Genomic DNA, 27,500 nt, shown 5'->3' with positions numbered 1-27,500 from the left:
ACTAAGTCTGAGAGCTCTGAACTGATTTCTATCTCATGCTAGTAATGTACTCTTGGCAGCTGTTCCATAAACCATACATCCATAATCTATACCTGCTCGTATAATAGCCCTATAGATGTCCATTAGTGACCGTTTATCTGCTCCCCATTGATGTCCAGAAACTGCTCTCATAACATTGAGCACCTTTTTACATTTAGTTTCAACATGCTTAATATGAGTTCCCCACAAACATTTTTCATCAAACCATAAGCCTAAATATTTAAACTCTGTCACCCTCTCTATACTTTGTCCACATCATTTCAGATGAGTATTGCTTATATTTCTCTTTCTGGTAAATAGCATGTAGCAAGACTTATCAACAGACATCTTAAAGTCATACGACCACTTTTCAACATTGATTACAGCCTTTTGAACACATCATACGTCGTGGTACAGGCACCGTGCACAGAGAACACACACATCAATTATTCACAGGTTGATTCAACGTCGTTTCAGCTCATTCATGCATCATGATTCAATAATACCACGGTGTTGTTAAAGGTCCATTCATTTATTGATTGAATTTTTCGGCAACCTCTCAACATGTGACTGATGCTGCCATGACGTGGATGAGGTGGACCACACACACAGCAGCAGGTGTTGTGCTGCTCTTAGCTCCACCGTGGTCACCTGCTGCTAGTATAAAGCATTGATTAGTGCAGCTAGCCAACAGCTGCTGTATATGGCTTGTGGCCCCTGATCACAGTCACATGACATTATAACATTCTCTTATAGGTTGAACTGTCCTTTAGATCCTCAAACACCACGTGGACATGGTGTAGTGCTGTGTCCATGCAGACACAGACTCCTCCAGCCTTCCATGTGCGACGCCGTCCTGCTGATCGGTGATAGAGCTTCCTAAACCAGAGACCAGTGTGATGGAGGCAGATCATGGCAGCAGGTCAGTGTGCGCGTGAGCAGCCTATTGCTGCACCACACACACCTGCATCACAGCAACGTCAGCACGCTCTGTGCTGACGGGGCATTATCGGGCTTTCATAGCATATTGGAGATGATAATGTCAAACTTCTGACAGAATGTTGCTGAATAGCTCATCCTCACTATGACCACCAGGCTGTGCTCTGTGTCCTCGCCTGTTTGGGTTCGAGATGGTACAACTGTGTGATGTGATCGGGCAGATCAAAGGTTCACACTAATGACAGGAAACACAAATACTTGAGTCATGTCAAAATGCAGATTGTGAGGAGTTGATGGTGGGGCCATGGCAACACCTCCAGAAGGACCCGAGTGTGACATCACACACCCGCTTCATCCATTCATTCATTGTAGCGTTGTGCCGACTGATCGATTGTTGTACTTCTCTCCTGTGTTGACCAATGGCAGCGCTCAATAGAGAAGACTACCGAGCTCTAAATGCAACACAAACACACACAGGATGGAGCCGTTAGTGTACACAGCTGTGTTTGGATGCACTTGATAAGTATGAGATGAATACGCTTCTTGTCCAGCCTGAAATCAAATCTCACTGAGGGTTTCTGGGTGAAAGAAGTTTTTATTGCACTACCAAGTTGGCTGTGACTTCACCAATGGCTGCTGTGTGAATCCATGTCCTCCATGACAGCAGCACTGCTTTCTGCTGAACTCCTCCCCGTCCCAACTTCACTCCAATCTAGCTGTGATGACATCAGACGGTCTCCATGGACACTGAGCTCAGTGCCAACCAACAGGGAGAGTGTTCAGCTTCAGGCCTGCAGTGTGCCGTCAGCAGGGCTCGGTGCAGGGCTCGGTGCAGGGCTCGGTGCAGGGCTCTGCTGCTTCTTCTTGTGGCTGGGCCAGCGGCACACCGGGCAGCAGTGTCTGCCAGCTGCCAGCCACACCGCGATGCAGTGCTGGTGGAAGGCGTGGCCACAGGGCAGAGCCATCAGCAGCTCCTCGCTCACAAAGTTCTCCAGACACACCACGCACTCGGAGCACTGCAGCACGCCACAGGGCCACACCGACCAATCGCAGAGGCAGCCGTCCTTCGCTGCCCCGTTGGCGGATGGCGAGCCTCTGTTCCCATGGCGACAGCAGAAGGGCCGACAGCTACTGCCGGCCTGCACGTCGCTGCACACGGACGGCTGTGTGTCGCTGTCCTGATTGCACAAAGACCTCCTGCGTCTGCTGCTGCCGTGCGGAGGGGAATCCCCGCTCTCTGTGTCTGAATGTGAACTATCCGACTCCTCTCCAACAGCTCGAAACCTCCAGGTGGGCAGGGCTTTAATATAGTCCATGTTCACTAGAGGGCGAAGCCACAGGTCAGGGAAAGCCAAGCGCTCCAATAAGAAGCGGGGGTCATCCTCCCAGTCGGAGTGGTCAGACGGGACCTGCTGCAGCGATGCCATTGGGTGGAGCAGATAGGAAGTGTACCAGTCCCACAGACTGGCCAGCCACTCCAGGTTGGTGGTGCTGTCCTCTTGGCTCCTGATACCACAGCGGCGTTTCTTCTCAAAGTAGTCGACCAGCAGGCCGTGGGCCAGGTAGGTGGACAGGAAGAGAGCTGGGTGGGATGAGTAGAAGGTCCAGTCGGCTCTCACCAGGCTGGCCAATGTGGTGGTGTCGGCATACCGGAGCAGCTTCAGACTGTAACCATACAGAGTTTCCAGATAGGGCAGCTGGAGGAGAGCCTAGAGGAGTGATCAATCAGTGATCAGTTCAACGAAGTCAGGGAGTCTACGGCTAAACAGTCAGTGGCCACGTTATTAGGTCCATCTTCTAAAACTAGGTAGGAACGCCCCTTTCCCTCACAACAGCCGGGTTTCATGACATGGTTTCTACAGGCTGCTGGACACATTCACCACCACACCTTCGCCACACCTTCACCACCACACCTTCACCACCACACCTTCACCCCACATTCACCACACTCACCACACACTCACTACACATTCACTACACCTTCACCGCCACACCTTCACCCCACATTCACCACACACTCACCCCACATTCACCACACACTCACCCCACATTCACCACACACTCACTACACATTCACCACACTACACATTCACCCCACATTCACCACACTACACATTCACCACACATTCACCACACATTCACCACACTACACATTCACCACACTACACATTCACCCCACATTCACCACACACTCACCACACACTCACCACACATTCACCACACACTCACCACACCACACATTCACCCCACTCACCACACACTCACCCCACACTCACCCCACACTCACCCCACACTCACCACACACTCACCACACTCCACACTCACCACACACTCACCACACTCCACACTCACCACTCACCACACACTCACCACACACTCACCACACACTCACCACACACTCACCACACACCACACACTCACCACACACTCACCACACACTCACCACACTACACATTCACCCCACACTCACCCCACACTCACCACACACTCACCACACTACACATTCACCACACATTCACCACACATTCACCCCACACTCATCACACACTCATCACACACTCATCACACACTCACCACACACTCACCACACTACACATTCACCCCACACTCACCCCACACTCACCCCACACTCACCCCACACTCACCACACTACACATTCACCACACATTCACCACACATTCACCCCACACTCATCACACACTCACCCCACACTCACCCCACACTCACCACCACATCATGGGCCGCGGCCCCATGGTTAAGAATCACTGAACTAGATGACACCTTTTCTCAATGACTCATGCAGCACTTTCCTTGTTCGATTCTTTAAAACGACATGTACATCTGCTCAAATCAGATAGCATATGAGCCGATGCAGACATAACTGCAACAACATCCCTGTGTTTGCTCGCTCTTGATGCATATCAGCGGTGTAATGTGAAACCCTCGGTAAGCGTGGGTATTGTATCACGTGCATGCGCGTGTGCGTGCATGTGCGTGCACTAGGTCCGTTTGTTGAACACAAGAAGGATTAGTGGGTGTCGTGCGTTGTGAGTGCAGATGGTTCCTACCAGAACAGGAAGCCAGGACACCAGCAGTATGGAGTTGTAGGTTCCAAGTGTTCGGATCAGAACCACAAATCGTTTCACTGTTGCTCCCTGTCCAAGAAAATGAACACGTTTCAATGAAACTGGACAACAAATACAGAACTAACTGCATCTCCCTCTCAGCACTGTGTAGAACATCAATGGTGACACAAAGAGCAGTACCACAAAGGGTCCATCATTTACTTCATTACCCACTGGAAGTGAAGGTACAGTACACCACATGATACTGAACACATCCAACTCATTGTGTACAACGACTCCTTCTACACTTCATCACTGAATTGACATGCTTTTGTTGGTGCAGTGTGTAAGCAGCATCTTAATGTCAGAGACAGGCTCTGACGTCAAACCTTCCCAGTGGTGCACGTGTGCTGCACGTCACTACTGTACAGCACGTGTGCTGCACGTCACTACTGTACAGCACACGTGCTGTGTTCTTCTAGTTAGCTACGTCACGTCAGCGCTGGGATCATCTGTGTGTTTTGGTAGGTGGGAATGGTTCCCCCAGACCAGTGAGCCAATCATCACCCAGGAGCTGCATGCAGCCACGTCGTGGAGTAACGGCTGCAACACTTCCCTTTGGAAATGTAGCGCAGGAGAAGTATGAAGTCACATCAAGTGCAAACACTCAAGTAAACAACTAGCACCTCAACATTGTACTTGATGAGAAGCACTTTGTTCATTTTCACCACTGTGTGCAACAGAAAAACAGGAAGTGACCTGTGTGATGAAGAGGTCCATCCAGGCCAGCAGGTTGATCAGAACCAGACTGAGGACAAACAGATCGTTGACCTCCGGCTGGATGGAACGCAGGAAAGTGTCCATGGCTGCCAGGGACAAGAACTCCCCGGTACTAAAGACAGGAGAGGAGGAGAAGAGGACGGGAGAGGAGGAGGGGAGGAGAGGAGACAAAGAGAAGAGGGGAGAGGAGGAGGGGAGGAGAGGAGACAAAGAGAAGAGGGGAGAGGAGGAGGGGAGAGGAGGAGGAGACGAGGAGGAGGGGAGAGGAGGGGAGGAGAGGAGGAGAGGAGGAGAGGAAGGGGAGAGGAGGGGGGGGGGGAGGAGACAAAGAGAAGAGGGGAGGAGGAGGGGACAAAGAGAAGAGGGGAGAGGAGGGGAGGAGGAAGGGGAGAGGAGGGGGGAGGAGACAAAGAGAAGAGGGGAGAGGAGGGGAGGAGAGGAAGGGGAGAGGAGACAAAGAGAAGAGGGGAGAGGAGGGGAGGAGAGGAAGGGGAGAGGAGGAGACAAAGAGAAGAGGGGAGAGGAGGGGAGGAGGAGGGGAAGGGGAGAGGAGGGGGGGAGGAGACAAAGAGAAGAGGGGAGAGGAGGAGGAGGGGAGGAGACAAAGAGAAGAGGGGAGAGGAGGAGGAGGGGAGGAGACAAAGAGAAGAGGGGAGGAGAGGAAGGGGAGAGGAGGAGAGGAGACAAAGAGAAGAGCGGAGAGGAGGAGGAGGGGAGGAGAGGAAGGGGAGAGGAGGAGAGGAGACAAAGAGAAGAGGAGGGGAGAAGGAGGGGAGAGGAGGAGAGGAGAGAGGAGGGGAGGAGGAGGGGAGGAGGAGAGGAGGAGAGGAGACAAAGAGAAGAGGGGAGAGGAGGAGGAGGAGAGGAGAGGAGAGGAGAGGAGACAAAGAGAAGAGGGGAGAGGAGGGGAGGAGGGGAGGAGAGGAAGGGGAGAGGAGGAGAGGAGACAAAGAGAAGAGGGGAGAGGAGGAGGAGGGGAGGAGAGGAGGAGAGGAGGGGAGAAGGAGGGGAGGAGAGGAAGGGGAGAGGAGAGGAGAGAGGAGGGGAGGAGGAGGGGAGGAGGAGGAGAGGAGACAAAGAGAAGAGGGGAGAGGAGGAGGAGAGGAGGGGAGGAGAGGAAGGGGAGAAGAAACAGACGGATTAAGGACATTTGCATTTGTTTGTAAAACAATAATCCTTAATATCATTCCCATGCTCAACCATCACCTGTTGCCATAGCGATAGATGCCCTCCGGCATCTTGAGAATGTAGGCGGGGCTCTGTGTCACGTCAATCTCTGATAGGATGCTGTGGTCGTCCCAGTGACGTACATCCACGAAGATGAACTCGATCCTGCCGGTGAACTTGACGGACAGCGCGGAGAAGAAGGCGGGCGGCTGGGCCAGACGGGCGAACAGGAACATCTTCACCGGGTGGGCCGGGTCAGAGCGCCACTCCTCCACCAGCTGCTCAGACTGACGCAGGGTTTTGATTCGATGGGCCACGTGTGAGGTCATCCAGCGGAAGATGTGCTCCGTCTCAATGCGACGGCCGTTGTATTCTTTGAGCATGACTTTACCCTTGGATGCTGACGTCTGGGGAACGGACATGATGAGGGTGGAGCGCTGCCAGCCTCGCTGGATACATGACCTGGGGGACAGTGAAACATTAACAACCAGTCAGTACAGCTGATGTCATATATGTGTTCTTTAACCTGTTGATTATGCCTGTACTGTGCAATTACTTAGTTCTACTTGTGTCTCTTGTTGGTTCCTCTGCTGCTGTGGGACTCGTAAAGGACTATCGGATCGTATCGGGCTCATCAACAATACACCCAGAAATAGTCCAGCAGAACAAGGAGACATCTAAGTTCAGAGTCTGAATGAGCAGCATTGGTCATGTGTGTTGGTGCATTTCAAGCTTCCCACCTGTAGTCATTAGAGCAGTTGAAGGTTCCAGTTCTGATCCCAAACTGAGATACCTTCTGCACCATCTTCCTCCAGTTGGACTGACTGAGCAGAGCTTCCCGGTCCTGGGCGATGACCTGCAGGTACACAGGGACATGACTGGTCAGACCCTTGTGACGCTGTTGTCCTCTTGCCAGCCTGTGTTATTTTGGCCAGTGCGGTGCTCGGAGCAGAACGTGGGCTGGAGGCGACTGTTGTTTGATAGAGGACAGGCAGCAGAACACACGTCCCGACTTCATGTTCTTGAATCCAATCGACAGCTGACATTAACATGTGCTCTGTATCTGGATACAATGTGTGAGTAACACCATGTCATCCCTGGATTTTGCATGAATAAGCATTTGTGATCATAAAGCAGGGCCTATTGGGACAAAGTCGTCTTGAATATCACAAACTGCACCAGGATCAGTCTGCCTCATTCCGCCGCTTTGTAGCTGAGATGAGCAGACTGAGTCAAAAACAGTTTCATTCACAAATATGAAACAGACTTGAGAAATCATCACATCAACTCACAGTGAAGGAAACAAACAGGAGTGCAAACAGTGATGTTCGCGGACACAAAGTAGAACATAGAACATTGATAATAAAGTATTCAAATGTGCTGAATCACTGCAATGAACAAAGCAGCACGTGGTAGACCAGTGACTGGCTCAGACTCAGGTAGAGGCTCATTCCAATGAGCTGCTGAAGTGTCCGTGTTTCTTCATATCATAAGTGCTGAAGATGTACATGTATCAGATGACACCATACTGGGCAGTAACTGGCTTTCATTTCCCGTATGGTGGGACTTCTTCACAGACCGTCACAGAAACAACTGCCGTCACTCTTCAACAGGCAGCTTAGTATGTTGTTCAAACAAGCATACCGTGATCCACATGTTGGTCATACCGCCCAGCACCACAGCATACTGTCCAACAGGACCCCAGCAGCTCATGCTACGTGTGCCGGTAGCTCCCATGAATTTTGCTTCTTTTTGTTTTGTTTTAATTTGTCATTTTTTGGAGTTTATTATTGGAGCACTAATTGCAGAGGACAGAATTCCTTCATCAGCATTGGAAGAGGAAGACCAACCTGCCACACCTGCAGGACCATGTTTCATATTGTGCACCCCTGTGTTGCATAATGACAATAAATGATCCTTGAATGTACTTTGCATGTAAATAAGACACCAGAAAGCTGAAGAGAGAGCGTGAAAGTAGAGCGCGTTTTAAAAGAATGACGTGCACGTATCCCACCGCTGGTCCCGAATCACAGAATGTAGCTTTGTTCCATTTGCTAAGCTGCATTTCCACTGACCTGCTCGTTATATTACATGTCAATGACTTGAGAGAAATGTCATCTGTGCTGCCCTCCAGAAGATGGAATACAGCCTGTGACTGATCGAGGATGTGCCCGATCAACACACTCCCGGCTCAGCACTGCTCCGATCACGACTCCATCTCTCGTGTAAACTATACTATCGGTGATGCGTGTGTAAGCAGTGCTATAGAACTTGTGACTGGCTGACTTCCTGTCACCATGTCAGCCTGGCTCACAGCGCTTTACCTGGACCAGCCATATCCCGTCTTTAGTGTCCTCCACTAATTCATAGAAGTGCATCTCTCCACTGAAGTGTGTGGTGCTGGCATCTCCTGCCTCCGTCTGCTCCCTCTCTTTCTTGATGGCTGAGTACAGCTCGCCCTGAGTCAACTCTCCTGTGGGGGAACAAGAGAGAACCACCATTACGACGTATCCTCCTGTTAGCCAGTACATTCATTTCTTCTTTCATTCCAAGCACCACAAACTCTAGTGGTAGGTAATAATCATAATCATCATCATCATCATCATCATAATAATAATAATAATAATAATAAGTATTTATTTTGACCTCTATATATAAATTTGTTCAACATTTGATTTAATCTCATTGAAAACTGCAGGTAAGTATTGAATAACATCCATAATGACAGGTATCATTCAGTCCCCACAGTACAGCAGGTAGAGATATTAACCGGTCCCCGACTCAACTCATCATTCATCCACCTCCACGTCGCAGACATACGTGTGCCGTTTGCCATCACGTCGATGAACTAAAGGTGTTCTGCTCATCTTACATCTCAGTCAGACATCTGGATGTACCAGCAGAATATATAACACCACTACTAGTCTGGAGCCAATCCTAGTCCAGTATGCAACACACAGAAGAGTGATGTGGAAGCTAGAAGCCCATACATACACTGAAGAGGACCTTTCAGAGACATCTTATGTCACATTTGCATACTCACAGGTTCTGGATATTCAATGAGGCAGGAGAGTGTGGGAATTGTTTGTGTCTTAGAACATGTCAGGAGAGGATATTAACGTCTGGAAACGGACCAAAGGATCTATTGCACGTTCCCGTCAAAGGACCATGGTCAGCACAATTTACAGAGCACATAACTCTCGAGACACAAATAAGACTTCAGATAAACAGCGCTGACCAATCAGGAGAAAGGAGGTATGAAGGTGTTTGGTAAACATCAAGTTGTTTTGTCCCTGAACCGATCAAAGTCCTTTATCAATAATGTATTGAGTCATTACTTGGTGTCAGGTGGAAATGTTCTTTAACTTATGAGAACATATTTCTGCTGTCCATCGCAATATTTCCTGATGATTTCCCCTCTTCTTATCGCACTATCGCATAGTCCAGCTGCAAAGCTGTCGGCTGTTAGTCATGTTGCATTCTTCACTTACAAGCTCCAACACAGCGGATAGAAACAGTCCTCTTCGCCATCACTCCCATGTCTTTGCCCAAATGTAATATTTTAGAGTTCGTAAATGGGATATATCAGCTGATGTATATTTTTCTCTATGCAGACACTCGGCCCCGGCCAATGGAACACAAGCACAAGTACCCGTATGGATGATTGTGGCCCTGACTTGGGATCAGACTGAAGCCGATCTTTACCTGATTTCTCGACCAGCACACTGACGTCCTTCTTCTCAGCCAGTCCGGAGTATCCCAGGCCTCGACACTCCAGGATGGTCTTCAGCTTCTTATAACTGAGAGTAACTGGATCCACCAGCTGAGTGGCGAACATCCCGGTCTCATACCAGACTACCGCCTCAAAAATCCTCGCTAGCATAAACAACACTATGAAGTACAAGAGCAAGAAGAAGAGCTTCAACCACATCTTACAGCTGGACGAGAGCGCTGCTGACACCAAGCGACGTCTCTGTCATAGAGTGTGTGGAAACCGGACAGGCTAACGTTGCCCATTCACGACAGACCACGTGATTAGTTTGCTATAACATATGTGTCAGACCTGCAGCGTTTGTTCGAGTGTGGCTGTGAAGGTATTCCGACCGTTAGCTTCCGTCACCAGTCATTTACGTTCATGAATCCTTCAAACGGTGACCGCTAGCTAACTAGCTTAGCATCGCAGGTAGGCCTTGCTATCAACCAAAACAAACAGGCCTCGCCAAGCTCCAGTATCTGCTGCACGCGCTGCAGTTTTCCGCTGAAGGCCAGTTGCGCGTGAGAAGCCGGACTGCTGCTGTGGCCCAGATACCACAACATTAGAAAATGACAGTAACGACGGATCTGCTTTTTTGCTCCGATCAGCTGGTGTACACAGAAGTGCTGACGTCATATCCGGCTCCACCTCTCACATGTAAACACGCTACCAAATAAAGGACTTGAAACCAGTTAAATCGAAACCCTGCAAAATACGGTTATAAATCTGGGTATAATACTTTTCAGAATAATATATGTTCATATTACTGGAATATTTTATTTGTGCTTTTATGTCACTTTAATGTTGCAGCTGGTAAACGATTGACTACATTTAATTACTGCAGGGCGGTTTAACCGATCACAATATGTTGGAATGTATTTGTTGATTTGTATTTTGTATGAATGATGTGCAATAAATCTGCTGTAGAATACATGTAGTGGAGTCCTTATTTGATGTTGTGGAGTAGAAGTATACAAAACTCAAGTCAAGTACAAGAACTTCAAAACTGTACTTAAGTACAGTACTTGCAGTTCTTGCAGTATTTTGCAGCTGTAAACAAAGGTGAATAGCTTTTTCCAAACGTGTACCAACTGGAATGATCCATAATTTTATTTTAACATTCTGAAGCAATGGATTTGGGGAGGGAAATCATAAAGTACTGACAGAAGGATGTATTTTCCTATCGTACCCACTTCCCCTGGAATAACCTCACTACGGACATCAGACCATCTGATGACTTTGGACTTTGGTACAATAAGACTTCTTACAACCAGAGGAGTCGCCCCCTGAAGACCATTAGAAAGAATGCAAGTTTAAGGAACTTCTGCTTCAGCTTCTCTTTTCAGAACCAGAGGTTGCGCCTGATTCAGATCAAACAGATCGACATGTTTGCTGCTCAATAAATGAATAGAAGAAATTGCTAATCGTATAGACAACTAAGTATGCATTCCGAGTACATATAGATATAAAAATACAACTTTTAATACCATTGATCACCCTTGATAAATTGCCAGTGGTGTACAGTAACGAAGTAGAAATACTTTGTTACTGTACTTAAGTAGTTTTTTTGGGTATCTGTACTTTACTTTACTATTTATATTTCTGTTGACTTTTACTTCACTACATTTTGCAAAGAAAACTGATACTTTGACTCCGATACATTTCCCCTGAAACCTTCGTTACTCGCTACAAAATCAAATCTATCTTTAGAAACAAAATGAATCATGAGAGCAGCGTCGGGGACTGTGGTGGAACACAGACTGCAAGCAAGCAGGTTTGGTGAATCAGTGGTCCTAGCAGCAAGTTAAATCATTGGTTAATCACGTTAATGCACAATTGCAAACAAGTGCTCTCAAAGCCGCGGTGTTTTGATTCCCAGGATGCTACATGCTATAAGCTAGCGGGCGACTATGAGTAGAATTCCACTCTACGATGGAGAAAGGGCAAGCTCAAATCGTGGCAGCGGCAGCTGGTACAGGCACTTCCTGTTGCAAGCCCAGCTGCCACGACTTTCCGTGGCAGCTGGGCTTGCAACAGGAAGTGACTGCCACTGTATGTGGCCGTTGCCACTAGCATCTTGTGGCAGCTGCCAGCATTTCGGAGCGGATTCCGCGGTAGTTTAGCCTTTATTTGTCGTTATTTGACATTATGTGACAATACATTAAGGTCATTGAAGGCATGACTGTTGGTAGTTGTCATTAGTTTATTGAAAAAAGGCCGAATTATAATGGTATGGCCACTCGTTTTTGTCAACAAGCTAATTGCGGGCTAACTTCAGTTGATACCTGTTGGCCATGGCAACGATAAACACTTTCACGCTGCAGACTAAAGGAATGCAAATTGTAAATATGGATGGATATGCATTGTATTGTTTAGAGTGATAGCAATGCATATAACCTATTGACTTGGATATATATACGCAGTATATAGATATATATACAGTATGCCACAAGTTGTTGCGACAGTTACCACCGTTTTGTGGGACCTGCCACTACTTTTCGCGACAGTTTTCACTGTTTGCGACTGCTGCCACTAGCATCTTGTGGCAGCTGCCACTCTTTCGGAGCGGATTCCGCCGTAGTTTAGCCTTTATTTGTCGTTATTTGACATTATATGACAATACATTAAGGTCATTGAAGGCATGACTGTTGGTAGTTGTAATTAGTTTATTAAAAAAAGGCCGAATTATAATGGTATGGCCACTCGTTTTTGTCAACAAGCTAATTGCGGGCTAACTTCAGTTGGTACTTGTTGCCCATGGCAACGATAAACACTTTCATACTGCAGACTAAAGGAATGCAGGTTGTAAATATGGATGATATGCATTGTACTGTTTAGAATGATGGCAACCCATATAACGTGTTAGTCCGGGAGCCGTGGGGTCGAACCTTGTTTTGTCGGATAAAGTTTTTTTCTTTGCTGTTTCTTGTAGCTTAGGGATACGTATTCAAAATACAAGAGGGTGCTCGGTGATATCCCTTGAGCATTTTCAGATATTAACCCCTTCTTGCCCAAAATCATGCAAAAACTAGATTTATGATATTTCATGCAATATACTTGATTTAAATGCATATAATTTGTTGCCTACAGTGATTATTACAAGCTAAAAACACTCAGTTAATTCATATAGTGAGTGCATTGTGTCTGTGTATGCCTGTATTGTCACATTTTTGTTTTTTTCCAATTACAAGACAGCCATGTGCTTCGTTTAAGACCATTTTTTGTTTACAACTGGTCACTGCTTACAACAGCTGCCATCAAAAAACAAGGTAAAAACACTGTAAAAGCTGGCAGTGAGATTGGTTATGGATTCAGAAGTGTTCTGTTGGAGGTTCACCTGCGAAGAGAATAACAAGCTGTTCAATTGAGTAAGTCTGCTGATCGAGACAACATTTTAGTGAAAATCACACAGGGAAATGTATAAACCCTTTTTTATATATTAACAAATTTTAACATTTTATTTACAGAGTTGGTTATGGATCCAGTGCCTGAGGAGTGTTACTTCACTTGGAAGTTCAACTGCCAAGCGAAGACGGAACCATTGATATCTTCAGGACCAGTCAGAATAACAAACATTATCCAGTGTAGTAAGATATATGGGGATGAAAAACACTTTGAGCTTCAAGAAGCATTAGATAACAACAATGAAACCACATTGAAATGCCATAAAAGTTGTGTTTCAAGTTACACCTCAAAGACTTACATTGAACGGCACAAACGTCAGAGGCCCGGAGAAACTGAATCAAATGTTCCTTGCAAGGTGACCAGGCGCTCACGGTCAGGAGGGTCAGCTGAATGTTTTGATTTTCAAAAGCACTGTGTTTTCTGTGGTGAGTTTTGCAATCTTAATGTCGACAAGAAGAACCCCTCCAGATGGAGGGCTGCATACCTATTCAGAGAAGTGGAAACCAAAAAGTCTCTCTTAGAAGTTTGTGGAAAACGAAATGATGATGTTGCGGAAAGTGTCCAACACCGTCTTCAGGGGGCAATTAGTGACCTACATGCTGCAGATGCCCGGTACCATGCTGACTGTCGACAAAGATTTCTCTCTTTTCGGTCACTCCCAGGGCCGGCCACTACTTGTAGAAACACAGATGACACTGATAATGAGGATAGTCCCTTTGCATCAGTTGTAGAGAAGATGACAGCTGACCGGTCAAGAATGTGGAATTCTGTTGAACTTTTTGCAGCCTATACAGACCGTAATGGGGATAGGCTTTCCAGGAGGACGCTCATCCGACAACTCCAGCAGACATTTGCCAGTGAGCTCCTGGTGCTGTCCTCACCTGGCATAGCTGATATCATTGCTTTTCGTAGTTGTGCCTCGCAGACTATGAGACTTGTGAATGAAGACGAGGATGACTTGGAAAGCATTGCAACGCAAGCTAGCAAGCAAATCATTCAGGATGTGAAAAACATTGACATGGACAAGGGACACTACAACATCAGCATTAATAAGGACATTGCCAAAGAGTCAGTGAGTGACTTCCTGTTGATGCTGTTGGCAAAGTTGTCCCCAAGGCTAGATAATACCCTTCCTGCACTGCTCATAGGTTCAATTGTCACAAGTACTCTCAAGTCACAGGCAACTTGTTTGCAAGTAGACCTAGCAGGAAAGATGGTAGAGTCCAAGAAGCTTATAAATAGCATGTACTCCTATGGTGTCTGCTGTTCATACACAGAGTATCGCAGGTTCAAGAAATCTGCATCTCAGGCAGCAGTAGCCGATCTGATCCCATCGAGATCAGCATGGAAGAAAAGTTGACCCGATATGATCTAGAAAATCAACAAGAAGAAGCTGACACCATCATTGTCCAACAGGTCCTGAGGTGTGCTGGAGAAGCCCATCAAATCACTGTGGTTTCAGATGATACAGATGTGTTTGTCCTACTCCTTCACCATTACCATGAGGCAAGGCTGGATGTACCCCTCATCATGGAATCCCCACGAAAGGAAAGAGTAATAGTGGACATCAAGTCAACACTGGCCAAGCAGACACAAATTGTTGAACATCTTTTACCAGCCCATGCCATTTCGGGATGTGACACTGTAGCGTCTTACTACGGGGTGGGGAAAGGCTCTGTCATCAAAGCCCTGAAAGCTGGTTACGACCTATCGGCCATTGGCAATTTGGATGCACCATTCCAGCAAGTCCTTAATCAAGCCACTGCCTTTATCTCAGCCTGTTATGGCGTAACAGAGAGCACAGACATGTCGCACACAAGGCTACTTGTCTGGGGAAAAAAGAATGGGAAAGGCCACATGTCTGCACCTAATCTAGCTGCTCTACCTCCAACAAAGGAAGCATTCGTTGAAAATGTTAAGAGGGCCCACTTCCAAGCATACCTGTGGCGAAACCTCAATATGAATCAGTCAATAGTACAGAACCCGGAGGAATTTGGATGGAAGAAAGACAAATGCAACAGGTCACTAATTCCAACCCACCTACCAGAGGACACCAAACTTGTGCCAGACTATATTCTAAAGATGATCCGATGTGGCTGCAAGAGTAACACCCCTTGCAACTCCAAGAAATGCAGCTGTAAAGAGCATGGTTTGCCATGCACAATGTTCTGTGCATGTTTCATGGTAGGATGCTCAAGATCCTAATACCAGACTGCAAGATGTGTCCTAACCAGGAAGTTACTGCTGTTGTTTTTGAGTGTTATTCTGTTTGGTATTGGTATTGTATTTTGTCCTTATTGTCTTGTTATGTCTTAAATTTCTAAAATCAAAATAAACATTGTAAAAAAAAAAGGAAGTCACTAAAGTTTCATTCAAGTTGTGTAATGTTGAAAATAACTCCTGCTACCAAAACGGTTTTGCTGGCATGGCCTGAAAGGGTTAATATTCATAGATTTGTAGTGCAAGACATTTTTACATCACCCTTTGTATGAATAAACACTAGAAAAAGCTAATTTGATTTGTTACTTCAATATATTGCATGAAATGTCATGAATCTTGGTTTTTGTGTGATTTTAGTGATTTGGCCATGAAAGGGTTAATATCTCAAAATGCTCAAGGGATATCACCGAGCACCCTCCTGGATTTTGAAGAGGTACCCCTAAGCTACAAGAAACAGAAAAAAAAAAAACTTTATCCGACAAAACAAGGTTCATCAAAAAATCAGGCTTTGGCTCCCGGACTATGTGGGTTGTCACAAGTTTTGGGAAAGGTGACACGGCTGTTTGGTCGATGGTTTATTTAAAAAAAAATGTATTGAACAATAACAATTTGACGTATTGTCAGTGGTGTATAGTAACGAAGTAGAAATACTTCGTTACTGTACTTAAGTAGTTTTTTTGGGTATCTGTACTTTACTTTACTACTTATATTTCTGTTTACTTTTTACTTTTACTTCACTACATTTTGCAAAGAAAACTGATACTTTTACTCCGATACATTTCCCCTGAAACCTTCGTTACTCGCTACAAAATCAAATCTATCTTCAGAAACAAAATGAATCATGAGAGCAGCGTCAGGGACTGTGGTGGAACACAGACTGCAAGCCAGCAGGTTTGGTGAATCAGTGGTCCTAGCAGCAAGTTAAATCATTGGTTCATCACGTTAATGCACAATTGCAAACAAGTGCTCTCAAAGCCGCGGTGTTTTGATTCCCAGTGATGCCCAGGATGCTACATGCTATAGCTAGCGGGCGACTACCTGAGTAGAATTCCACTCTACGATGACTGATTTCATGATGGAAGCAGAAATGGAAGCACCTGCTACTCCCGCAACAAACGACGGTGGTGACGAAGACCAACACCAGTGGATCGCTAGCGAGTCAGTGAGCTGAGGAAGTGTTGACAGTTGTGCAGCACTAGTTGGCTAACGTTAGCTGTAGCTATATACACGGATTGACAGGAGCCGCGAGAGCGCAGCATTCGGGGCATTCTTCGCAGCTGTGTGCAAGCTGTCTGTGACGCTGAACACACCTCTACCTGCCTCAGCGGCCTGTGAAAGGATATTTAGCATCGCAGGACTAGTCTTCACCCAAGAAGAGCGAGGCTGAATTCTCGCAATTTTGAAAACCAACTTCTTTTGAAGATGAACAGGACATGTTTCAGTTTCAAGTAATGACTGGGTTGTTACTTTAGTATTGATCATGTTTTGATATTTGAGTCATGTTGTGGATGATCAGATGGAGTTATGATGGTAGCAGTCGCCCAATTGCAGATTCAGCTTGAGCAAAACCTTTGTATTCAAATCAGCCCATAGGAGTTTACAAGGCAGGCGTCCTTTCTCTAAACACTGACCTGATGCATCAAGTGGATATGTTTTGCTGAACATAATATGATGCATTTGTCCTCTACATCCTCTAGTCGGAATGAGCATACTTATGAACACACTGTTACAACTCCTTCATAGTGTCATATTGCTTTACGGAGAATTATGATGATCAATTCATAGTAGATGCAAAAGTATACTTATGTACAATATATTATGTTGAACATTGTTGCTCCTGGATGGATCACAGCAACCCAATTATGTTCAACACAGCTCCATGTCCTTGGTCATGGTGCCACAGCACTTAAAAGAATAAACTTCATAATTCTCACAATTCTGACCCTTTGCTTTTTTATTAACAGCATTTACTTGTACTTGTACTTTCAATGAACAGGTTATGATGTTCATTTAATGTTCAGGTTATGATGTACATTTAATATCAGAAAATTACTTTTGATACTTAAGTACTTTTGTACTTAAGTACAATAAATATCAGATACTTTAAGACTTTTACTCAAGTAGTATTCTAAGAGGTGACTTTTTACTTTTACTTGAGTAGTTTTCCAGTAAGGTATCTTTACTTTTACTCAAGTATGGCTTTTGAGTACTTTATACACCACTGCGTATTGTCAATAATAACAGCAAAATACAGACATTTAAATGAACATACATTGACAGTGAAAGGTTAGTTAGTTACAACACTTGTAAAGCACATGTCGAATAATTATTTCTCCTCAAACCTCGAAAACACTTTAAAATTGTTTTTATCAATAAGCTCTGTGCAGAATTTGTCACAGTCCTTCTGTTTATCAAAAACAAAAGTGAAAAGCTCTGCTGGAGACTCTTCACTTGGGTCATCTTCACAGTTGTGCAGCTCCTGGAGGGCTTCCTGTTGTTCCTTTTCATCCATGGAAAGGACAGCGGGAACTTTAAACCCTCCATCGAATTGTGTCTTGCAACACCAGTCAGCTGCAGCCAGGCTGTCTCTCAGAAGAACATTTACCTGCAGTAAAGAATAAAGTGTACTCAAAGTATTTATTGTATATTGGTGTCGTAACCAACTAATACTTCAAACTTGTACAGCATTTACAGTACCTAATTAACAAATAGATGTTTTGTAACAACAAATGTTGTCTTTGTCAACATATGTGTCATTCAACATCTAAAAGTCAAATCTCTATTTAGAGAAATAAGCAACAAAGAACAAACAGTAATGCTGGATGGGTTCCATCGAGAGCCTTTCAAATTGAATGGCAGTATATAATAAGATTTACCTGTATTTATTTATGTAAATTAATACTGACAATAAATAGTTGCAAACCAATTCTAGCCAGAGCTTAATCCATGCACATAATTAAGTACCAATCTTATTAGATATCCTGTGAGTTCACAAAAGCTGCTTAATTTAAGTAGTGAAGTAATTCTATATCGGGCGACTGTGGCTAAGTGGATAGCAGGGCCGTCTTTCAATCAGAGGGTCGGCGGTTCAATCCCTGGCTCCGGTTCTGCTCGTCGCATGTCAATGTGTCCTTGAGCAAGACACTTAACCCCAAAATTGCTGAAATGACTGTAATGTAATATATTGTCTTATGATCATGCAACAGACAATACCTTCATGATGGATCTTATGTGAAAGGCTAAATGACATTCATTTATATTTACAGTTTTAGTATTTCATGTTAATCCATTTTTTTATTGTTTATCAGGCAGCCCAAAATCTATTATTTCTTATTTTTGGATTAAAGAATCTACTTCATTCATCTAATCGGTTTATATTCAGCTTAATTGTTATTCCTGTACATGCATGCAATACATAATATGAAGTTCTGATGTTTGTGAATGTGCTGCATGGTTTCCGCCATCAGGTGTCGCCCTTGAGCACATGAATCCGTTAAAAGTTATTTCAGCAAAAAATAAAATTTGTCTTGTGGATTACGGTAAATCAAATATACTCTGCTTTCTTGTTTAATGCAGAAATAAAGTCACTGTAAATCAAACTACGCACCAGCATCTGTGTCTCTGACTGCAAAGATTTTAACATTTCTTACCTCTTCTGTGCTTTCTCTGTCACTTGTTGACAACTCTGGAGCACTGAAAAAATATATATTATCTGTAAATGAACCACTGCCACATTCAGTCATTACAGTTATGTCAACTTCACATGCAAAACCACTCTTAGCCAGGATTGGCATAATGGATTTCGTGATGTTACACATATGCATGCTCACCCACAATTCAAACACAAGTCATGTCGTCTACCGTTTCTCTTTATATGTGTTCTCCAGCAGCACAGATTCTGCCTGGTATCTGCACATGTTGCTGGTCCTTTGCAACCACTGAATAACAACCTATAAAAATGTATCAATAATAATAATTATAAAGTATGTTAAATCAATTTGACAGTTTTTACCAAATGTTAATTGTCAGTCATTACATACATACATTTATATTTCATTGTTGGAATGCTGTTAAGCATTCCAACTATTGTTATCCTGTTTCTTTATTCCACTATTTCTTCCGTCCCCCGTTTCGTCGCAACGCTTCTTCTTCTTCATTTTTTAAGCTACAGAAACCGTTCAACTATCAAAATGTTCAGCTCCTTCAGCTCATCTCTGCTATGACTTTTTCTATTTCTAACCTTTAAACTTTCTGAATTATTAAGCTTTTAGCAACTTTTTTTTGAATGGATTTCTATGGAGAAGACTTTCAATCCTTCAACTTCCTCATACTTTCAGCTACAGACACCATTTCAACTTTCAAATGTTGAGAAAACCCTCAACTATTGCCAACATGATTCAGCTTTCTGATATCTTTTAAACTTTTTGAACTGCAGCAATTTAACTTTTATGATTTTTCAGCCCTTTTCTGACTTTATAATGGGTGTGTATTGCGCAGCTTAGAGTGCGTGATGTCACCGCTAGAGTGAAGAGCAGCTTGAGATTCTTGTGAAAAAAACATTTGTATTTTGCCACTGTGTCCACAATCTTCACTCTTCATGCATAATTTCTGGATGTAGAAGTAGTTAATATTGTCCTTGTCGTAGAAAAATTACTGTGGAATCCCACAGATTTACACATTTGACACAGAAGCCGTTAATTGTGAGGAAAACCAACTTTCTGCTCCATAGAGACCAATGTTAAATTTTGCTTCAAAAACATCTTCCACAGAACACGGTACCCCATTTCTAGATCGCCAGTTAAGCCACATTTTTTACACTACAGACACAATTTTTACAGGATCTGTTCTTCAACTCATCCTTCCCCTCAATTATTAATATCGGAGCAATAGGAGCTACGGTTATGGGAGTTTTGATGATTTGTTTGAGAGGTGTTTCCCTGTTTTATCTCCATGAAATGGCTTCAGGCACACAGGTGTTCGCGATTGAGCCAATTAGTGATGTTGATAAACACACAGACTCACAGACACACGCGCACATACACTCCTCTCCCTCTCTCTCTCTGTGTCTCTCATACAGTCATTCAGGTCTTAGGGATCTTTAGAGGTCTTTCCCCCCTCCTCCACCCCCCCCCCCCACACACACACACACATACACCCACCCCATTTTAAAATAAAAGCCGCACACACATGATTTGTTGCATCTCGGCCAATCAGACATGAGTATTCTGATAAGTTTCCTGATTCGAGTGACATTTACACACACCGCGACACAAGAGGGAGAGACGAGGAAAGACATGGCAGAGCAGGACAACAGTCATGTAAGCTGTAAAAGATAAAACATCGGACAATCTCCAAATGAGAAAGTTTGCCAGAGATATCAGAGTCTCTCTCTTGCTCTCTCTGCCTCTCTCTCTCTGCCTCCCTCTCTCTCTTACAAATTCTTTCTTCTCTCTCTCTCCCTGTCTATGTCTCTCTCTCATACAGTCATTCAGGTCTTAGAGACTTTTAGAGGACCCCCCCTACACACCCCATTTCAAAATAAAAGCCCCAAAGAGTGAATTCAAATTGAAATGCTTGTGATGAAGCCAGGCATTTAATAACCTCTGTTTGTGTGTCAAACATGATGATTATGTCTCCTCTCCCCCTCTCCCCCCCACCCAGCACCACCCTTTCAAAATAAAAGCCCCATGGATTAACTGTATTTAAACAAGCTCAAAATTTGGCTTTTTTGTTGAAATTACTTTTCACTCCTCTCCCTCTCGCTCTCTGTGTCTCTCATACAGTCATTCAGGTCTTAGGGATCTTTAGAGGTCTTTCCCCCCTCCTCACACACACACGCACACCATTTTAAAATAAAAGCCCCACAGAATGAATCCTAACTGAAATGCTTGTGATGAGCCTGTCATTTAATAACCGGTTTGTGTTTATCTAACATTATGATTCTGTCTCCTCTCCCCTTCTCCCCCACACCCCATTTCAAAATAAAAGCCCCAGAGAGTGAATTCTAACTGAACTGCTTGTGATGAAGCCTGTCATTTAATAACCTCTGTTTATGTGTGTCAAACATTATGATTATGTCTCCTCTCCCCCTCCCTCTCCCACCCTTTCAAAATAAAAGCCTCATGGATGAACTGTATTTAAACGTTTCGCTCAAAATTAGGCTTTTTTTTTTAAATAATGAATGCTCTTACTAATACTGCGACAACTACTACTACTGCTAATATTTCTAGTATTACCACTACTACTACAACTTTTGCTGTTGCTACTATTACTACTACTGCTACTGCTATTACTGCTACCATAAATATTATTACTACCACTACTGCTATTACTACCACTACTATTATTACTGATACCACAACTGCTATTCCTGCTACTACCAGTACTAATAACCAGTACTAATACTACTACAGCTATTAGTACGACTGCTGATACTACTACTTCTACTACTTCTTCTAATTACAAATACTTCGACGACAACTTCTACTACTACTGCTACTACAAATATCACTACTGCTACAACTAGTACTTCAACTAGTACTTCAAATGCTACTCATACTTATACTGCGAATAATACTTCTACTACTACTACAACAAATATCACTACTGCTGGAATTCTTTGAAGCTACAGAAACCGTTCGAATATCAAAATGTTCAGCTCTTTCAGGAGAGGGGTGACATAACTTCATATTTGTAATCTTTCAACTTTTTGAATTATTCAGCTTTTTGCAATTTTTTTTAAATTGGATATCTATTTTCAGCAATGTTTTTGAGATTCATTTCAGCTTTCAGCATTCCAACGCATTTTCAGCAGGAAATGCATTTTCTAGTTTAAATTGATACTTACCTGTACCAGGTTACCCAGTTAAGTTAGCACATTGATACTAAGTTATTCTTCCAGTTGTAGTTTTGGTTTATATTCTCCAAATGGTGTTCTCAAATGTATATTGACACTTGTATCTCTCAGAGGCTTATGCCATTAATAACTCACTAATTTTCTGCTGTAAACGTAATTCTTAAACTACCGGTAATTGTTAATTTGGTACACATCCTCAATAGCTCACCTCTGGCAAAATGACCTCTGTGATGAATAGCTGCTTCTCAGCTACAGTTCCAGGCACTGACAGTAGTCTTTCCAGACGTTGGATAATCTGTTCTGTCTGGGAAAAGAAGTAAATAAGAAACAAATAAAACACTTTTGTATACCATCCTGAAAGAGGAGAACAAGAAAATGTCACGGTAACATTTCTCTATCAATCTATTCCTACCTTTTCCCCTCCTCTGCCTAAAATGCTGTGTGTACAAATAAGACAAAAAGAGCACACTATCTTCATGTCACTGAATAAAGTGAAATGTTCACTGTAATATTTTCGAAGGGCTGCATCCAATCCTCTGTGTTTTCACAGATACATTCTGTTGGAGAGAAAATGCCCACTCTGCAGATTTCTTTCCAAGTCCTGAAATATAAGATGCATGTGTAGTTGTAGATTCAGTGTTATGTATAATTAGTGAATACCATTTTATGTGAAAAACCTTTGTACCTTTGTATTACCTTTATTTCTTCATCCTTAAGAATTTCTTCTGCTTTAACAGACTCCAAGATGTTGTCTCTGTTTAAGACAGAAGCATTGCCTGAATTTGACGAAAATCTTTACATGTTGTAGTTTTACAACATACACCTTTAATTACCATTATCAAATTTTACATTGGTTATACTGTCTACGGTAGTTCTTTATGTGGTCATGGAAAACCCTATGAAAAAACAGAGGTGGGACAACTTCCAATATTCCACAATCATTTTAATTACCATCAGGTTCGTCAATTGCAAATATTCCAAAATGTATTTTCCCTCGAATCATAAGTTACTTACATAAAACTGAACTTTCCAACTGTGTTGTGTGTGAAGTGCTATATAAATAAAATAGAGTTGAGTTGCCACTCATGTTGCACATACCTGGTTGCCCCAGTTGCTCGCTGGAACAAACATGACTTTTTTTTGGGCAACAAGTACCAACTGAAGTTAGCCCGCAATTAGCTTGTTGACAAAAACGAGTGGCCATACCATTATAATTCGGCCTTTTTTTTATAAACTAATTACAACTACCAACAGTCATGCCTTCAATGACCTTAATGTTTGGTCACATAATGTCAAATAACGACAAATAAAGGCTAAACTACCGCGGAATCCGCTCCGAAATGCTGGCAGCTGCCACAAGATGCTAGTGGCAGCTGCCACATACAGTGGCAGCTGCCACTGTATGTGGCAGCTGCCACTGTGAGCCAGCTCCGCCTCCTACTGCTACGATGACTGATTTCATGACGGAAGCAGAAATGGAAGCACCTGCTACTCCCGCAACAAACGACGGTGGTGACGAAGCCCAACACCAGTGGATCGCTAGCGAGTTAGTGAGCTGAGGAAGTGTTGACAGTTGTGCAGCACTAACTGGCTAACGTTAGCTATAGCTAGCCACCACACCATAGGATTGACGGGAGCCGAGAGAGCGCAGCGTTAGCATTATGGAAATCCTTCGCAGCAGTGTGCAAGCTGTGTGTGACGCTGAACACACCTCTACCTGCCTCAGCGGCCTGTGAACGGATATTTAGCATCGCAGGACGAGTCTGCAGCCCAAGAAGAGCGAGACTGAATTCTCGCAATTTTGAAAACCAACTTCTTTTGAAGATGAACAGGACATGTTTCAGTTTCAAGTAATGACTGGGTTGCTGCTTTAGTATTAGGGTGACCAGACGTCCGGATTTTCAATGCCCTGACCGGCGACAAGCCGGACGCGTATTTGTCCTCCTTTTTGGAGTTCCACTGGGCCGAAAGATAGAATATTTACCTGGAACGCAGTCTAACAAATGCTTGGTTAAAAGCGTTGTCAAATAAATATCTGATCGGCTTCGGTTAGGTTCATTGGTTAAAAAGGTAAACAAGGGTCCGTGTGCTGGTACGTCATATCTACGCACTGAGGCGACTGACAGCTGATCACTGTCAGTCGCCTCAATCATCAGAAACCGACGTCGCTTCACGTGACGCTTCAGAGGAAAGGACGTCTCATGTCTGTTAAAACATATCTCCTTGCGTCTTCTCTCCTCGCATGGTTTCCTCTCTCCTCTCCATTTGAAATAAACTGTCCCTATTGGACATACGTCTGTTTTTTGCCCCATTGGCTTTGGTTGTCTCTTTTGTCCCTGAAATATGTCTCTGTCCATATGTGGCACAAAGCTTGTGTGTAGGATTACACAGGACTTACATTTGTTATCCTGTGGTATTGCTACCCTGACTTCAGAAAAGGATCTGAATACCTCTTCCACTTCAACATTAAGTATTTGTTTTACAGCAACCATCAGTTGAACAGATAACATTCAAACTGGTGCGTTCAAGGACAGACGTTCTGCATCCCTCTTTCTACCACTTGATACTGCCGATGGACAAATGAGTCTGATGAACAAAAGACACTGCACACAAGTCCCCAACAGACTGAATCACTTTAGAAACTCTTTGCTTTTGAGCCGTTAAATGTTTACCAAATTAGTTTGGTTTTCTTTATGCTTTTAAAACATTCATTTATCTGTTTATTATTTATTATTCATGTGACCTGTGATTTAATTTGTACATTTTAAGTCCACAGATGTTATGCTTTGTGGCACTCAGCACAGTGGTCAGTGTTTGAACACCACAATGTTGAATGAATACAAATACTGTGAACAAACACTTTTTGACTCTAAGACTATGTGTTCCTATTCTGTTACACATACATCATGCAGCAATCACACAAAGTTGTGTTGTAGAGAGTCCTATGCAATTATTCACAGCTTCACTAAATACCGCAGAATGTCCTCTTTGGTGTTATGGATATGGTCACCCTATTTAGTATTGATCATGTTTTGATAGTTGAGTCATGTTGTGGATGATCAGATGGAGTTATGATGGTAGCAGTCACCCAATTGCAGATTCAGCTTCAGCAAAACCTTTGTGTTCAAATCAGCCCACAGGAGTTTACAAGGCAGGCGTCCTTTCTCTAAACACTGACCTGATGCATCAAGTGGATATGTTTTGCTGAACATAATATTATGCATTTGTCCTCTACATCCTCTAGTCTAATGAGCATACTTATAAACGCACTGTTACAACTCCTTCATAGTGTCATATTGCTTTTCGGAGAATTATGATGATAAGTTCATAGTAGATGCAAAAGTATACTTATGTACAATATATTATGTTGAACATTGTTGCTCCTGGATGGATCACAGCCAACCCAATTATGTTCAACATAGCTCCATGTCCTTGGTCATGGTGCCACAGCACTTAAAAGAATAAACTTCATCATTCTCACAATTCTGACCCTTTGCTTTTTTATTAACATTTACTTTTTACTTTCAATACTTAAGTACATTTAATGTCAGAAAATTACTTTTGATACTTTAAGACTTTTACTCAAGTAGTATTCGAATTGGTGACTTTCACTGGAGTAGTTTTCCAGTAAGGTATCTTTACTTTGACTGGAGTAGTGTTCCAGTAAGGTATCTTTACTTTGACTGGAGTAGTTTTCCAGTAAGGTATCTTTACTTTGACTGGAGTAGTGTTCCAGTAAGGTATCTTTACTTTGACTGGAGTAGTTTTCCAGTAAGGTATCTTTACTTTGACTGGAGTAGTTTTCCAGTAAGGTATCTTTACTTTGACTGGAGTAGTTTTCCAGTAAGGTATCTTTACTTTGACTGGAGTAGTTTTCCAGTAAGGTATCTTTACTTTGACTGGAGTAGTTTTCCAGTAAGGTATCTTTACTTTGACTGGAGTAGTTTTCCAGTAAGGTATCTTTACTTTGACTCAAGTATGCTTTTGAGTACTTTATACACCACTGATAAATTGCTGTCAGAGGGATTGGGTTGAATTGGTTGAGAAGTGATAGTATTGGGCCCAAAATTGTTCTTTTTGTACATAAATGATAAATGCAGATTATCACAGAAAGTGGAATTTGGTTTATGTACAGACAACACTAATATGTTTTGTTCTGGGGAGAATTTGCAGCAGCTTTTGGAGGCGATTGCATCGGAAATGATTCAATGAAAAGGGTTGTTTGATATAAATTAAATCTGAACAAAAAACAAATCTAAGCTGCTTGAAAATTGTAAGATAAACACTTACAAACTGATGGTAGACCATGTTAATATAGGCAGAGTATATAAGAACACATCTCTGTGATCTGCTGGAAATCTTATATCATCGATGTGAGAGCAACGTTGCAGCTCTGGGAAAGACAAGCAACAGTCTGGATCGTTCACTGGTCGTGAGGTCGTTTCTGGGGAAAAGACTCATCGCTCTGCTTCTTGTTGAACTACAAAAGCACAGAGCACTCATTCGGCATCCCTTAAGATAGAACCATGAGGACAGTCAACAATGTAGGATACAGGAACACACCAACACTGTTTGTAAAGCAACAAGTTCATGAATGTGATGGAATAACGACTGCATCAATGATGCAGAGCAGGAAGGTTGCTACCACAGCATGGCGCTACGGCGATGAGGACTACCGGTGAAGGACGTAAAGTAGGCTATGCAACAGAATCTACAACACATTCTGATTTATAAGTGACCCCACCAACAGCCTGCAGACAGGTCTGTTTGTGGAAGAACGTCCATCAGCTTTTATGGAGCTTTTCTCCAGCCATGGCCACAACAGCTGAGGGCCCAGTTTCTTCGAGATCTTTTGGCTTTCCACATTGAAAATGTGACCAAGAAACTCCGTTCTTAGCAGCACGGTAGGGTCAGTTGACTACATGAGGTTCTCTCGTCTGCTCTTGGGACCACTGCTTGGACCGTATGTGGACCTTTGTCACATTCAGAACTCCTGTGGTCTGAGCTGGCTTCATCATTCTAGTTCTTCAGTCTGCTGTTACAAAAACTAATTCATCATCATCATCATTGGCATCAGGTACATCTTCATTTCCAGGACTGCTGCTCTGCATTGACCTGACCCCAGGTCAGGTCATGTTACCAACACTGAGCCAATTTAAACGAAGTTTCTTCATCACTGTTTTTATTCATAGTCACAGTGCGACGTCAGCACCATCATGAGGCCACACAGGAAAATACAACATTATTCACCATCTTCAGCATTCTGGGAATAAATCTCTTACATATCTCAGGTCTC

At 43.5% G+C, this 27,500-nt stretch overlaps 1 protein-coding gene across 2 annotated transcripts; it reads right to left on the bottom strand.

Moving 5' to 3' along the window:
• Positions 1–546: 546 nt before the first annotated feature.
• Positions 547–10,447, bottom strand: rnf103 (ring finger protein 103). 2 transcript variants are annotated; one of them, XM_079268206.1, is made up of 7 exons: positions 9,675–10,447; positions 8,294–8,442; positions 6,710–6,825; positions 6,009–6,431; positions 4,782–4,914; positions 4,026–4,112; positions 547–2,666 (listed from the first exon to the last, which is right to left on the bottom strand). In XM_079268206.1, the coding sequence occupies exons 1-7, from the start codon at positions 9,898–9,900 to the stop codon at positions 1,743–1,745; spliced, it is 2,058 nt and encodes a 685-aa protein (XP_079124332.1). In that variant the 5' UTR covers positions 9,901–10,447; the 3' UTR covers positions 547–1,742. The 2 variants fall into 2 exon arrangements, with proteins under 2 accessions (XP_079124332.1, XP_079124333.1); XM_079268207.1 differs by having other exon boundaries at positions 10,033–10,447.
• Positions 10,448–27,500: the final 17,053 nt, after the last annotated feature.

Source organism: Melanostigma gelatinosum (genome assembly GCF_949748355.1).
Source record: "Melanostigma gelatinosum genome assembly, chromosome: 5".
In the NCBI taxonomy this organism is placed as follows: domain Eukaryota; kingdom Metazoa; phylum Chordata; class Actinopteri; order Perciformes; family Zoarcidae; genus Melanostigma; species Melanostigma gelatinosum.
This window is presented reverse-complemented; position numbering and strand designations above follow the sequence as displayed.

What these genes read in the sequence shown, in the direction of transcription:
- rnf103 (XM_079268206.1), bottom strand. Translation starts at nt 9,900, where the DNA reads ATGTGGTTGAAGCTCTTCTTCTTGCTCTTGTACTTCATAGTGTTGTTT. An exon ending in ATCTATCGCTATGGCAACAG is followed by an intron (nt 4,915 to 6,008) that starts GTGATGGTTGAG and finishes TCCTGTCTTTAG; the next exon opens with TACCGGGGAGTTCTTGTCCC. An exon ending in TGGACCTCTTCATCACACAG is followed by an intron (nt 4,113 to 4,781) that starts GTCACTTCCTGT and finishes TTTCTTGGACAG; the next exon opens with GGAGCAACAGTGAAACGATT.